This window comes from Cornus florida, unplaced genomic scaffold (genome assembly GCF_030987335.1).
Source record: "Cornus florida cultivar Cherokee Brave unplaced genomic scaffold, ASM3098733v1 CherokeeBrave_3.0.0_Hap2_Chr06, whole genome shotgun sequence".
NCBI classification, from domain to species: domain Eukaryota; kingdom Viridiplantae; phylum Streptophyta; class Magnoliopsida; order Cornales; family Cornaceae; genus Cornus; species Cornus florida.
Window position 1 is genome coordinate 87,460,002 of NW_026775576.1, and position 16,589 is coordinate 87,476,590.

Sequence of the window (16,589 nt, forward strand, 5' to 3'; positions counted from 1 at the left end):
TTAATTGCTATTTGGGTGATGTATTGGGAAAGGAATTATGTTATGCATCCGAAATGTGTTGCAAAATACCTTTGCCATTTGGACCCAACACAAATGTAATGAGCTCTAATTTTTGATTAGGTGACTCATGCAAGAATCACCACTTAGATTAATCCAGGATCAATCACTAACTATATAAATGGTGGTAGAAACCTATCAAGCACACATAACTACAAACACAGCTGATAGAGATATATAGATTTATATATCACAACAAAATTTTAGTGATGGCGGGTTTGAAGTCAGTTGTTTCTCTGAGCTCCAGGGCCACATTGCTCTTCATCATGCTTGCTGTGCTAACCCGGGCGGTTCAGTCTCAGCCCCAGAACCAGGGTTGCTCTGCACAGCTAAGCAATCTCAACGTGTGCGCACCATTTGTGGTGCCCGGTGCCAACACCACACCTAGCCGAGAATGCTGTGGTGCCCTCCAAGCAGTTGACAATGACTGCATTTGCAGCACACTCAGGATTTCCGCTCGCCTCCCTTCTCAGTGCAACATCCCTGCTGCCACTTGCAATGGTTAATTTATTCTGTCCCTCACACACTCACGCACACACATGGTTACAACAACTGTTAATGAAACATTGTGCTAATTAGATAATTGTCATTTTTCTAGCTTATACGTATTAATATTCTAATTTTTTCTTTCTTTCTTTATGCAGCTAATTGAGGGAGGTGCGAGTAATCCACGAATAATATCTGAGTTTCCATGATTTTCTTTTGTTTTTGTTTCTGTACTCTTTTAGATGTATTCTGATCTGCTGGTGTAGGTCAGAGAAGAGCTAGCTTTCTGTCATGAAATAAAGAAATTATGTGTTTCTCCTTTTGAAGGGAACATAGCATGTGCAGCTTCTGAGTATTTAAAATTTTATTAATAAGGAAAACACAGCTAAACTAATAACTGCAAATTATATAATAAATTGATCCAAGTTTTTATTTATTTATTTATTTTTTTTATGCAAATAATACTACCCGTCAACATCACCATGATCCAATCAAGTTGTGCTATATATTCTTGTGGCTTTAATAATGAAAATGATACTATATAATTGAAAGGTGAATGCTAAGCCAAGTGATTCAATTTACCTTTAAAAAAAAAAAAAAAAAATTGTCACTTAGGCTCCGTTTGTTTGGACGAAAAACATTTTTCAGAAAATATTTTTTTATTTTTTGGTATTTGGTTGTAGTAAAATATTTACGAAGAAATAAAATATTAAAATTTAATAAAAATAACTTATCCATCAATTTTCGGCAAGTTATTTTACATGCCGTGCCCGATGAATTCGATCTCAACCTTGACGTACACCTTTACCAAATACGGACAAAGTAAAAATAAAAGAATATTTTACCTGAAATAGAAAAATATTTTTCAAAAACAATATTTTATATCAAAACAAACAGAGAACAGTTGTGAAATTATTGCTTTCATTCACTTATTATTCATACCAGTCTACGTTCACAATATGCATAGTTGCAAACACACATTCAGGCCGGCAGACACAATAACTGTAATTTGTAAACAAATAAAAAGTAATCAGTGATGTTCCTAGGACACACATAATATTGTCAGAGACATCACCATTTTTGAAATACTAGGAGCCAACAACAACAGGAGTATGAATTAATGGAGCCAGATAATGGTGAAATTCGTGGACAGATAATTAGTCCTCTTGGAATGGCTTGGCCTCAACCCAGTCTCCATCTTTATCAAGCACCATGCCTTTATTCTTTTCAACCCACCATGACTCTGGAACCTGATATTTATCCTTAAGAAAATTACTAGACTTGTTCACAAGAGCCAAACTCCTCTTCACCTTCAGCTCAAACTTCCCTCCTTTTCCATTCCAACCCGCAACTACATGTAACATACCTTGCAAATTATGCCAGTCCCATGGAGACAACGAAGCTTTCAAGAATGGCGAATCGTTACTATTAATCTGTAGCTCAATTCCTGCGTATGGTTCATACCCGGGCACTGTGACCGGGAAGTTTGGTACAAGGTCTAAAACATTCCTCACATGTAAGATTCGCAGGTTTTGCAGAGCCTTAAGCTTGTCACAGAACACTTTGTTGCCTAACTTTGGGCAACCGAACACGAAAGCCCCTACCCGGACATGATCTGCAACTACACCAGTTTCCACCACATTGAAAGCGCTTAGAGCAGCAAGTACCCCACCTAGGCTATGTCCCGTGAATATCAAGCTTACGTTTTCGTGCTTGTACACTTCCATCAATTTTGTGATGGCTGATAGAACTTGAGTCTGCGCGCTGGTTTTTGGAAATGGAGAGTCCGGGTTGCTGGAGGTGTAAATTGTGAGCCAACCCTCCATGACCTTGGCGGCATCTTCCTTATGACCACCATGATAATTGTCATTTCGTCGAGAGCCGGACATTAATGGTGTGGCAGGCACGAGCTTAGTGTGTAAATCTACTTCTAGTTCAATTGGTCGGACGGTTCCACGCCACGCCACATAAATGTCACGCCTGCCGTTGGCCTTGCTGACTTCGTCGGTGGTGACAGCAACGTATCCGATCCAATTGGACTGGCGTTGGAGTGGGACGGCGGGGCACCTCGGTCTGACAATGGCGTCGTCAAAGAAGTCATCATCAATGCTTGCAGTGGCATAGAGGAAGGAGATGAGTTGGTAATCTGATGCACAAGGTAGGAACACTTTGTGGAAGAATGACTTGCGGCCGTAGCGGCCGTAGCCACAGTATTTGGAATTTGGATCTCTGATGAAGGCATCATAAGTGGCTTGGCTCATGTCACCACAGCTCAGGATGAGTTTCCTGAGGCTGAGGTCAAGAGGGTCAATCAGACCTTTCCATTCATTGCTTCCTAGTAGTTCTGCCCATGTTGGCTGTGTTTGCTGATCAGGTGCCATGATATCAAGAATATCAGTAGAAATGTAGAATTTATGTGTTGAAGAAGAGGTGTTGGTTGGGAAGGGCATGCATTGCGGAGGTGACATGGTAGGGTATAAATAGACCGGTGAAATGGTTAAAGGTTAATTTAGGCACGTCAGGATTTTTTTGTGGCGTTATTGATGAGGTGGGTTATATCTATCACTACCAAGCATATATGTTACATACTGTATATTGGATGGTGATTGAATGAAGTGACTTGACTTTTGATTAGTCCTAGTCTTCCAACAACTATTAACTACATGTGGTAATCAACATCTTAAAAATAAAAATAATTAATCTTTTAATTATTTCATAATAAATAGTATTTTCATACTTCGAAGAGGGTTGCAAGAATATTGAGGGTTATGTGAATAAAGTCGTGAACCTTTTAACATTATTGTAGAATTATATTTTTACTTACGTAACTCTTATAAGACATCAGATTAAAGTTGTATTATTCTAAAAAATTATTTTATGTCAAAAAAATAAAATTATTGAAGAAATGACAACTTAGTCATTTTTTAAATTTTCATTAGCGGCAGTGAATGTCATTCAGCATATGCGCCAAATCTAAAGGAATGTTAAAATAATAAATGTCAAACGCTCTATCCGTGTGTAATTTGTCTAACTTAACAAAAGATCAGTATAATTTATTTTAAAAAATAATCTTAAAATTTTAAAACCCTAAATCATCAGTTTAATATTAAATTGAGCTCTAGAAGTTTTGAACCCTAAAAAGGTTTCTTCAGAATAATAATAAAGAATCCCCACACTAAAGTCAACCTAATTGTGAAATTTTGATTATTGGAACCACCTTCAACTCTTGATCTGCAAAAACTATTTTCTTACTATGTTTTTTTATCTTAAAGTTAGTAGCATAAAATATTTGGTCTATAATATTTAGTAAAGGATGCAGGCTATCTACATTAATGAAAATTTTAGGGAATTTACAACATTTTAAGCTTTGTGATTGCCACGAAAATCATAATGTTATATACCAGCAATTAACCAAAAAATTAAGTTGACAATACTACTTTTAATAAGTGAACATATAAAAGTGGCAAGCTAATATTATTTTTTTAATATCTATTAGATATGAAAATAAATAAATCATATTGAGACAGTTCACTACTTCACTTTGCTCCTGACTCTGCTCTATTAATCATATGTAATGTAGTATTAGTACGAGAATGTGGGGCCGAAATCTAACGGCTGTTAATGCCCATAGGCTATTTGATATACGAGTAATTAATTAATGTTACCTTTTCTTTAGCGCCGTATACATAATGACCAATGTTTTGTCTAACATTTTACTGGATGTGTCTTGGTCCCGCTTTAAAATTTTCTTACTTTTTCTAGTTTTGCCCAATTCTGGGGTAATATTTCATGCAAAAATTAACTTGAATTTATTTATATATATTTTAAAAAATTGATTGAATATTTTAAGAAGCACAAAGAGCTTTAATTGGCCATTCAAAAAAAAAAAAAAACTTTAATTAGATTCCACTTCTCTCCTTTAAGCCTCTCTTACCTTCTTGTTCATAAAAGAGCTTTAATTGGCAATTAAAAAAAAAAAAAAGCGCTTTAATTGGATTTCACTTCTCTTCTTTAAGTCTCTCTTACCTTCTTGTTCACAGTAATGTATCTCGAGCTCTTTCCTTCCCCTTCTATTTAAATGTACATCTATAGATTTTGTAAGTCTCCACATACACACATCATAATCATATCGTGCTCACGGAATTGTTTAAAAAAACCTAGCCCTGCTTTAATTAGCCATTCAAAAAAAAAAAAAAAAAAGACCGCTTTAATTAGATTTCCCTTCTCTCCTTTAAGCCAGCCTTACCTTCTTGTTCACAAAAGAGCTTTAATTGCCATTCAAAAAAAAAAAAAAAAAAAAAGCTTTAATTGAATTTCACTTCTCTCCTTTACGTCTCTCTTACCTTCTTGTTCATAGGTAATGTATCTCGAGCTCTCTCCTTCCCCTTCTATTTAAATGTACATCTATAGATTTAGTAAGTCTCCACATACACACATCATAATCATATCGTGCTCACGGAATTGTTTAAAAAAACCTAACCCTGCTTTAATTGGCCATTTAAAAAAAAAAAAAAAAAAAGTGCTTTAATTGGCCATTCAAAAAAAAAAAAAAAAAGCTTTAATTGGATTTCAGTTCTCTCCTTTAAGCCTCTCTTACCTTCTTGTTCACAAAAGAGCTTTAATTGGCCATTCAAAAAAACAAAAAATAAAAAAGAGCTTTAATTGGATTTCACTTCTCTCCTTTAAGCTTCTCTTACATTCTTGTTCACAGGTAATGCATCTCAAGCTCTCTCCTTCCCCTTCTATTTAAATGTACATCTATAGATTTTGTAAGTATGCACATACACACATCATAATCATATCGTACTTACGTAATTGTTTTAAAAAACTAGCCTTGCTTTATTTGGCCATTCAAAAAAAAAAAAAAAAAAAAGCCTTAGTTGCATTTCACTTCTCTCCTTTAAGCCTCTCTTATCTTCTTGTTCACAAAAGAGCTTTAATTGGCCATTAAAAAAAAAAAAAAAAGTGCTTTAATTGGATTCCACTTCTCTCCTTTAAGCCTCTCTTACCTCCTTGTTCACAGGTAATGTATCTCGAGCTCTCTCCTTCCCCTTCTATTTAAATGTACATCTATAGATTTTGTAAATATGCACATACACACATCATAATCATATCGTGCTTACGTAATTGTTTAAAAAAACTAGCCCTGCCTTAATCGGCCATTCAAAAATAAAAAAAGAGCTTTAATTGGCCATTCAAAAAAAGAAAAAAAGAAAAAGAAGAGCTTTAATTGAATTTCACTTCTCTCCTTTAAGCCTCTCTTACCTTCTTGTTAACAAAAGAGCTTTAATTGGCCATTAAAAAAAAAAAAAAAAAAAAAAAAAGAAGACCTTCAATTGGCCTTAAAAGAAAAAGAAAAAGAGCTTTAACTGGATTTCACTTCTCTCCTTTAAGCCCCTCTTACCTTCTTGTTCATAGGTAATGTATCTCGAGCTCTCTCCTTCCCCTTCTATTTAAATGTACATCTATAGATTTTGTAAGTCTCCACATACACACATCATAATCATATTGTGCTCACGGAATTGTTTAAAAAAACCTAACCTTGCTTTAACTGGCCACTAAAAAATAAAAAAAAAGAGCTTTAATTGGATTTCACTTCCCTCCTTTAAGCCTCTCTTACCTTCTTGTTCACAAAAGATCTTTAATTGGATTTCACTTCTCTCTTTTAAGCCTCTCTTACCTTTTTGTTCACAGGTAATATATCTCAAGCTCTCGATCTCCTTCCCCTAGCCTTCTATTTAAATATACGTCTATAGATTTTGTAAGTCTGCACATGCAGACATCATAATCATTTCGTGCTCACATAATTGTTTTAAAAAACTAGTCTTGCTTTAATTGGCCATTCAAAAAAAAAAAAAAAGAGCTTTAATTGGCCCTTCAAAAAGAAAAAGAAAAAGAGAGCATTAGTTGCATTTCACTTCTCTCCTTTAAGCCTCTCTTACCTTATTGTTCACAAAAGAGCTTTAATTGGCCATTCAAAAAAAAAAAAGAAAAAGAAAAAAAAAAGCTTTAATTGGATTTCACCTCTCTCCTTTCAGCCTATCTTACCTTCTTGTTCACAGGTAATGTATCTCGAGCTCTCTCCTTCCCCTTCTATTTAAATGTACATCTATAGATTTTGCAAGTCTGCACATACACACATCATAATCATATCGTGCTCACGTAATTGTTTAAGAAAACTAGCCCTGCTTTAGTCGGCCATTCAAGAAAAAAAAAAAAAAAAAGCGCTTTAATTGGCCATTCAAAAAATAAAAATAAAAAGCACTTTAATTGAGTTTCAATTCTCTCCTTTAAGCCTCTCTTACCTTCTTGTTCACAAAAGAGCTTTAACTGGCCATTGAAAAAAAAAAAAAGGAGCTTTAATTGGCTTTCATTTCTCTCCTTTAAGCCTCTCTTACCTTCTTGTTCACAAAAGAGCTTTAATTGGCCATTCAAAAAAAAAAAAAATGAGCTTTAATTAGATTTCACTTCTCTCCTATAGTCCTCTCTTACCTTCTTGTTCACTGGTAATGTATCTTGAGCTCTCTCCTTCCCCTTCTATTTAAATGTACATCTATAGATTTTGTAAGTCTGCACATACACACATCATAATCATATTATACTCACGGAATTGTTTAAGAAAACCTAACCCTACTTTAATTGGCCATTAAAAAAAAAAAAGAGCTTTAATTGGATTTCACTTCTCTCCTTTAAGCTTCTCTTACATTCTTGCTCACAAAACAGCTTTAATTGGCCATTCAAAAAAAAAAAGAAAAAAAGAAAAAAAAGAGCTTTAATTGGATTTCACTTCTCTCCTTTAAGCCTTTTTTACCTTCTTGTTCACATGTAATGTATATAAAACTCTCTCCTTCCACTTCTATTTAAATGTACATCCATAGCTTTTGTAAGTATGCACAGACACACATCATAATCATATCGTGCTCACGTAAACTAGCCCTGCTTTATTTGGCCATTAAAAAAAAAAAAAAAGAACTTTAGTTGCATTTCACTTATCTCCTTTAAGCATCTCTTACCTTCTTGTTTACAAAAGTGCTTTAATTGGCCATTCAACAAGAAAAAAAAAAAAAAAGAACTTTAATTGGATTTCACTTCTCTCCTTTAAGCCACTCTTACCTCCTTGTTCACAGGTAATGTATCTCGAGTTCTCTCCTTCCCATTCTATTTAAATGTACATCTATAGATTTTGTAAGTCTGCACATACACACATCATAATCATATCGTGCTCACGTAATTGTTTTATAAAACTTGCCTTGTTTTATTTGGCCATTCAAAAAAAAAAAAAAAAAAAAAGAGCTTTAGTTGCATTTCACTTCTCCTTTAAGCCTCTCTTACCTTCTTGTCCACAAAAGAGCTTTAATTGGCCATTCAAGAAAAAAAAAGAAAAAAATGTGCTATAATTGGATTTCACTTCTCTCCTTTAACCCTCTCTTACCTCCTTATTCACAGGTAATGTATCTTTTTCTCTCTCCTTCCCCTTCTATTTAAATGTACATCTATAGATTTTGTAAGTCTGCACATACACACATCATAATCATATCGTGCTCACGTAATTGTTTAAAAAAACTAGCCCGGCTTTAATTGGCCATTCAAAAATAAAAGAAGAGCTTTAATTGGCCATTCAAAAAAAGAAAAAAAGAAAAAAAGAGCTTTAATTGAATTTCACTTCTCTCCTTTAAGCCTCTCTTACCTTCTTGTTCACAAAAGAGCTTTAATTGGCCATTAAAAAAAAAAGAAAAAAAAAAGAGCTTTAATTGGATTTCACTTCTCTCCATTAAGCCCCTCTTACCTTCTTATGCACAAGTAATGTATCCCGAGCTCTCTCCTTCCCCTTTTATTTAAATGTACATCTATAGATTTTGAAATTCTCCACATACACACATCATAATCATATCATGCTCACGGAATTGTTTAAAAAAACCTAACCTTGCTTTAATTGGCCACTAAAAAAAAAAAAAGAGCTTTAATTGGATTTCACTTCTCTCCTTTAAGCCTCTCCTACCTTCTTGTTCACAAAAGATCTTTACTTGGATTTCACTTCTCTCCTTTATGCTTCTCTTACCTTCTTGTTCATAGGTAATGTATCTCGAGCTCTCTCCTTCCACTTCTATTTAAATATACATCTATAGATTTTGTAAGTCTGCACATGCACACATCATAATCATATCATGCTCACGTAATTGTTTTAAAAAACTAGCCCGGCTTTAATTGGCCATTCAAAAAAAAAAAAAAAAAGGGCTTTAGTTGCATTTCACTTCTCTCTTACCTTCTAGTTCACAAAGTGCTTTAATTGGCCATTCAAAAAAAAGAAAAAAAAAGCTTTAATTGGATTTCACTTCTCTCCTTTAAGCCTCTTTTACCTTCTTGTTCACAGGTAATGTATCTCGAGCTCTCTCCTTCCCCTTCTATTTAAATATACATCTATAGATTTTGTACGTCTGCACATACACACATCATAATCATATCATGCTCACGTAATTGTTTAAAAAAACTAGCCTTGCTTTAATTGGCCATTCAAGGCAAAAAAAAAAAAAAAAAATCGCTTTAGTTGGCCATTCAAAAAAAAAAAGCGATTTAATTAAGTTTCACTTCTCTCCTTTAAGCCTCTCTTATCTTCTTGTTCACAACAGAGCTTTAATTGGCCATTCAAAAAAAAAAAAAAAAAAAAAAAAAAAAGAGCTTTAATTGGATTTCATTTCTCTCCTTTAAGTTTATCTTACCTTCTTGTTCACAAAAGATGAACAAGAAGAGCATTAATTGGCCATTCAAAAAAAAAAAAAAAAAAAAAAGTGCTTTAATTGGATTTCACTTCTCTCTTATAGTCCTCTCTTACCTTCTTGTTCACTGGTATTGTATCTCGAGCACTCTCCTTCCCGTTCTATTTAAATGTACATCTATAGATTTTGTAAGTCTCCACACACACATCATAATCATATCGTGCTCACGGAATTGTTTAAAAAAACCTAACCCTGCCTTAATTGTCCATTAAAAAAAAAGTGCTTTAATTGGTCATTCAAAAAAAAAAAATGGGGGGGGGGGGGGGGGGGGGGGGTGGGGGGGTTTAATTGGTCATTAAAAAAAAAAAAGAGCTTTAATTGGATTTCACTTCTCTCTTTTAAGCCTCTCTTATCTTCTTGTTCACAAAAAAGCTTTAATTGGCCATTCAAAAAAAAAAAAAAAGGGCTTTAATTGGATTTCACTTTTCTCCTTTAAGCCTCTCTTACCTGCTTGTTCATAGGTAATGTATCTCAAGTTCTCTCCTTTCCCTTCTATTTAAATGTACATCTATAGATTTTGTAAGTATGCACATACACACATCATAATCATATCATGCTCGCGTAATTGTTTTAAAAAATTAGCCCGGCTTTATTTGGCCATTCAAAAAAAAAAAAAGAGCTTTAATTGGCTGTTCAAAAAAAAAAAAAAAGAGCTTTAATTGCATTTCACTTCTCTCCTTTTGGCCTCTCTTACCTTTTTGTTCACAAAAGAGCTTTAATTGGCCATTAAAAAAAAAAAAAAAAAATAGAAGTGCTTTAATTGGCCATTAAAAAAAGAAAAGAAAAAAAGGGAGCTTTAATTGCCATTCAAAAAAAAAAAAAAAAAAAAAAAAAAAAGAACTTTAATTGGATTTCATTTCTCTCCTTTAAGCCACTCTTACCTCCTTGTTCACATGTAATGTATCTCGAGCTCTCTCCTTCCCCTTTTATTTAAATGTACATCTATAGATTTTGTAAGTCTGCACATACACACCATAATCATATCGTGCTCACGTAATTGTTTTAAAAAAACTAGACCTGCTTTAATTGGCCATTGAAAAAAAAAAAAAAAAAAAGAGCTTTAATTGGCCATTCAAAAAAAAAAAAAAAAGAGCTTTAATTGAATTTCACTTCTCTCCTTTATGCCTCTCTTACCTTCTTGTTCACAAAATAGCTTTAATTGGCCATTTGAAAAAAAAAAAGAAAAAAAAAAAAGCTTTAATTGGATTTCACTTCTCTCCTTAAAGCCCCTCTTTCCTTCTTGTTCACAAGTAATGTATCTCGAGTTCTCCTTCCCCTTCTATTTAAATGTACATCTATTGATTTTGTAAGTCTCCACATACATACATCATAATCATATCGTGCTCACGGAATTGTTTAAAAAAACCTAACCTTGCTTTAATTGGCCATTATAAAAGAAAAAAGAGCTTTAATTTGATTTCACTTCTCTCCTTTAAGCCTCTCTTACATTCTTGTTCACAAAAGAGCTTTAATTAGCCATTCAAAAAAAAAAAAAAAAAAAGATCTTTAATTGGATTTCACTTCTCTCCTTTAAGCCTCTCTTACCTTCTTGTTCACAGGTAATGTAACTCAAGCTCTCTCCTTCCCCTTCTATTTAAATATACATCTATAGATTTTGTAAGTCTGCACATGCACACATCATAATCATATCGTGCTCACGTAATTGTTTTAAAAAACTAGCCTTGCTTTAATTGGCCATTCAAAAAAAACAAAAAAGAGCTTTAATTGGATTTCACTTTTCTCCTTTTAAACCTCTCTTACCTTTTTGTTCACAAATAATGTATCTCGAGCTTTCTCCCTACCTTTCTATTTAAATGTACATCTATAGATTTTGTAAGTCTGCACATACACACATCATAATCATATCATGCTTACGTAATTGTTTTAAAAAACTAGCCCTGCTTTAATTGGCCATTCAAGAGAAAAAAAAAAAAAAAGCCCTTTAATTGAGTTTCACTTCTCTCCTTTAAGCCTCTCTTACTTTCTTGTTCACAAAAGAGCTTTAATTGACTATTCAAAAATAAAATAAAATAAAATAAAAAGAGCTTTAATTGGATTTCACTTTTCTTCACAGGTAATGTATCTCGAGCTCTGTCCTTCCCATTCTATTTAAATGTATATTTGTATATTTTGTAAGTCTCCACATACACACATCATCATCATATCATGCTTACGGAATTGTTTAAAAAAACCTAGCTCCGTTTTAAGCTCTGTTTCTTGAGAATATCTCTCTCCAGTCTCTCTCTTGTGTGTGTGTATATCTCCCTCTGAGGGAGCTATATGTCTTTATAGCAGACTCTCTTTTATTGTTTTTTATTGGGCACCCTAGGGCCATATCTATACATCTCTGTGAACGTATCTATATATTTGTTTAATCTTCTTAGAAAAGAAAAATAAATAATATATATATATATATATATATATATATATATATATATATATATCAACACAAGGGATAAAATAAACAAAATTTTTATTTAATTTCACTCAATTATTATTTATTAAATAGATGACCCCATCATTCAACAATTTGAAAAAAACCCTAGCCCTGTTTTAAGCTAGCGGTTGATGTGTTGGTTTTTGTGCTTTATTTTTTTTGTTGTGGTGTTATTGACGAGGCGGGTTATAAAAATCTGAACCAGACTATATTAGATGATTAATTGAATAAATTTATTCTAGTTTTGATTATGTGGTCCAGCTCTTCCGGCCAACTACTATGGTAGCTATTCCTCCAATAAATTTAAAATAATTAATGTTTCCAACTGTTTTTTGGAAGTTTTAGTCATTTTTGAGCCTTTTTCAACGATTTATTTTGATAGTTTGAGTAAACAAAATGTCCTAAGAATTATTAGATCATTCTAGATCCGAACCAGTTAATTCAGACTGTTATTATGATTTTCTTATAATATATTATGGAGTAATACATTATTGTATGGTCATTTTCTCAATTAAAAATCATCTACTAATTTTTCATGATGTCCGTGCATATGTACAGCAAAAAAGCTATAAACTTTCAAGTGCATGTGAGAAAATGTTTAAGTTTGAAAATAATTTTTTTCAAACCTGTTAAATGTTTGGTTTAACGTATTAGATAAATTTTAACCTCGCATTTTTTTCAAGAAGTGTAGGAGCTAGACGCCAAATTATGGTAAATTAACTAAATTTTACAAGCTTTTTGCAAGGCAGATCAAAATTAAAAGGAGATATGAAATCATGATACAATATAAAACAGCTATGGTAGGATCAATATAAATTGAGGAAATGGTTGGGCTAAGGTGTGAACAGTGGTTTTTTTTTTGGTGGTGGATGAGGCGGGCCAAAGGCATTGAATAGATGACTCCATCATTCAAAAATTTGAATTTGTGAATTTCATATATGTCTGCATTAATTGAATTCAGTCTACCAAACGGTACAATTGTTGATTTAATTTTTTAAAATAATGTTATCTCATATTTGACCACTAAATTACAAAGAGGCATGAGGTAGCCAACCACGCCCAAGACAACATATCAAACTCAATTACATCAAAGATTTATAAAGCTCCACTCTGTTATCACTGGATGAGCTAATATCCACTGCTAACATTGTGAGGGGAATCTCTTAGTAGTTTTACTGTATTTCTTATGTTAAACTGCTAAAACTCAATAATGAGAGCATTGATCGAGATAGTATGATCTTTTTTACGCAAGAAGAAATTAAGTGTTAGACGTAATATTATGAGTGTACGTGTATGAGTTGGCTTGAACATTTAAAGAAAGAAAAAAAGAAATTAAATACTAAAAGTTTTTATATTATATGGCTGAAGAGCTAAGAAATCGAGAATAATATAATTTGAAACTCGAATCAAATTGATACATTGTAATTGCATGAAAGAAATCCGCTGCTTTATTTTATTTCAGTTAGGAGTTGATTAAGTGTGGTCGTTGGACAGCTACTGTAAGGTCGATTGCATCCAATCTTAACAAACAATATTTCTAACATGCTCAAATCAATTGTTGGGTTCTGAATTGAAACATAATGCGATTTTGCAAGAGCATAACCCTAAAACCTTTGTTTATAGTACAAAAACTAATTAAGACCTAAGTTTGTAAACCTAACTTATGCCATAAGAAGTAATTTTAAAATTCCAAAACCCTAAACTCAAACTTTAACATTAAATTGAACTCTAAAACCCTAAAATATTTAACAAAAATACAAACGTTGAAGTTAAGGTAAACCTTATACGTAAAAACTTTTTTATCCGAAAATTAGTAGCATAAATTTTTTTTTTTTTTTGAAAAGTAAAGATAATTCATTGCCAAATAAAACAGTACATCAGTCTAAGAGCTAGCACAGTGCTAATTATAGAGCCACAGCCCAAATACAAAGCAGGCCCAAAAGCCACAAATTAACCATGGAACAGCTCATGCAGCCCAACAAAGCACATGACCTTTACAAGCCAGCAGTTAGATCCGGTGAACAAGGGAGATTCTTCCGACGAATGCAATTTGAGTCCCTAGTCTGGTGGTTTCTCTGGAGGACGGATAACTGATTCTGGGATATCCCATTCAAGTGAAATTCTTCTAGAGTTTAGGGAATCAATGATTGAAGAGATGAGAAGCTTAGCTCTGACTGATTCGAGTGTGAGATGATCGAAGGATTGAGTTGGGTGAAGCAGCTTTCTTCTGAAATATCCTGCGGTTCCTCTCATTCCAAACATAATAGACAAGAGATGCCAAACTCATTTTGGAGACAAAGTAATAGTGAAAATCAGAGACACCACGCCAATGATGGGAAGCCCAAACAGTGAGGTCCCTCTAAGATGATGGTTGTATATGAAATCCACATCGTGCTTGAATAAATGACCACAAGGGCTTGAAAAAGGAACACTTGAAGAATAAGTGATCATAGGACTCCAATTCGGTGCTGCAGAGAACACATGTGGATGAATTGATATGAGATGTACATCTCCTATTCAATGTTGGGAGTCTTTTCTGGATTGCAACCCACAGAGTGAATGAGTGTTCTGGTGTAAATGGTTTTGACCATACAAGGTGAGTCCATGGTAAAGTGGCAAGGTTTTTGTTGAAATGTTTTAGTGTTTTGGAGATGGAGAATACACCAGAGGAAGAAGGAATCCATAAAAACTTGTCTTTGTAGTTTGGTTTGGGGGTAGGTAAGGTTGTTGTGCAATAAAACTGTGGTAATAAGGTGGTGATGGTGGATGGAAAGGACCATGTACTGGAGGTTATGAAGGCGCTCAATTTTGTTTTCGTATCAAAACTTGAATCCAGCAACTGTTGGTGTGTAACAAGTAGGTGAAGTGGTCCAAGAGAACACCGCTTGTCAAACCAAAAATTAGATATGGAACCATCACCAATTTCAAGTTTAACAAGAGGCTGCATGGATTGTCTTAGGTTCAGCAGTCTTTTCCAGTTCTTAGAGTACTGTCCAGGTACCTTTACTTCCGGAACACTTCTTCCCTTCAGTAGATAATTGTGAATCCATTTCACCCAAAGCATATCCTTAGCATAGATTATGTGCCAAAGGTGTTTCATAATTGCATATTCATTCCAGTTGTGTCCCAGCCCGCCCACCCTTTTTGGAAGATAACATTTGTCCCAAGCCATTTTAGCACATGTCCTCTTCAATGAAGGACCTGACCAAAGAAAAGCTCCAAAAATACTTTCAAGTTCATGAATGATTGCCATTGGTAGAATAAACTTAGAGCTCTAGTACATCTGAGTTGAGTATAACACTGCCCTGATGAGTTGGAGTCTTCCTGCAAAGGATAGACTCTTGCTTGTCCAATGGCCAATTCTTGCTGTAATTTTATCAATGAGGGATCTGCAGTCTTTGGCTCTGAGCATTGAGGTAACAAAGGGAACCCCAAGGTTTCTCACAGGTAGGATGCCTTTGTCAAATCCAAGAAGATTAAGGATATTTGACTCCAATTGGGCACTTACACTAGACAATAAAAATTGACTTTTACCATTGTTGATATGGAGCCCAGAGAAATAAGTGTTGGCATGCTTCAGTGTGTTAATTGAATCAAGACTTCCATGTGAAAACAGTGGTAAATCATCTGCATGGGAGATGGCTAGGTCCTTACATCTCCAGTGATATTTGAAGGTTCTCTCTGAAATGGATTTAGCAATAATAGAATATGCAAGCACGGCATATTAATGAAAATTTGAGGGCATTTTAAGCTTCGTAATTGCTAGGGAAATCCTAATGTCAAATACTTATAATGAAACAAATTTTTTGAGTTGATACTAGCTATATCCTTTTTTTTTTTTTTTTTTTTCTCCTTCGTTATTTTTTTTTTTTATAATTTTTTTTAGGATATTCCCTTGAGGCTAGTTGATACTCTACTTCCCAATACCCATTTTATTTATTAGAGTTACAATTGAATGAAAGTGGAATGGAAATATATTTTTTCTTTTCCTATATTAAATTTATGAAGAAAAAAAAAATTGGGACAGTTGTAGAGTTAATTATTTTATTCATTCATTTTTTTTTTTCTTTTCATAAAGTCAGATAATATTAAAAAAAAAATTTGTACTTCAAGAAATTATTACATGGTCTCGGATCAATCACCATTTGCCATCTAAACAAAGTGTTTATTCAATAATTTGAGTAACTGCTAAATGATGATTGGCTGAAACCAATGGTGTAGTAGCATAAAACAAATGTGTTTAATCAATATTTTGTTTATTCAATTTTTTTTCCCCATAAGATTATTTTAGGCCAAAATAATATTACTATTCGTTATATTCATACAAAAATATCGTTAAACAAAATTATATTTTTGAAAATTGGTGACAATAGATTACATATTCCGCTATGCGGTCCTTGAAAGAAGAGAGCAATTTGATTTTTTATTATTTTTGGAAAAAAATATTGCAATTGGACCTTAATGATGTGGAAATTCTTCAACTGGACACATGTCTCAGTTGATAGTCTAATTTCCAACAATCATTGGGTCTTGCCACCTCATCTTCATCACATTCCTTTCCTATAGTCTCATTCCTTCATAGATCAGTTACATTCTCTTCCAACCCCCTCAACAGCTCCTGACTTGGTGGACTGGCTTCCTTGTCCCACAAGAGGTTTCTCACAGAAACATACCAGGGATTACTTTATTCCTCCCTCCAAAGCTTTTCCTTGGCACCACATACTTTGGTCAAGCACCATATCCCAAAGCACAACCCCATTGCATGGCTGGCAATGAGGAAAAGGTTGTACACCTTAGACACCAAGCCAATGCTTAGCAAGCATTACACAAATGCT

General features: G+C 33.7%; 2 protein-coding genes across 2 annotated transcripts; one reads left to right on the plus strand and one right to left on the minus strand.

Annotated features, from left to right (window-relative positions):
* Positions 1-266: 266 nt before the first annotated feature.
* On the plus strand, positions 267-563 carry LOC132314516 (stamen-specific protein FIL1-like). The gene has a single exon (XM_059813373.1). The coding sequence runs from the start codon at positions 267-269 to the stop codon at positions 561-563; it is 297 nt and encodes a 98-aa protein (XP_059669356.1).
* A 1,137-nt stretch (positions 564-1,700) lies between these two features.
* LOC132314517 (phospholipase A1-IIdelta-like) lies at positions 1,701-3,011 on the minus strand. The gene has a single exon (XM_059813374.1). The coding sequence runs from the start codon at positions 3,009-3,011 to the stop codon at positions 1,701-1,703; it is 1,311 nt and encodes a 436-aa protein (XP_059669357.1).
* Between the last annotated feature and the right edge of the window lie 13,578 nt (positions 3,012-16,589).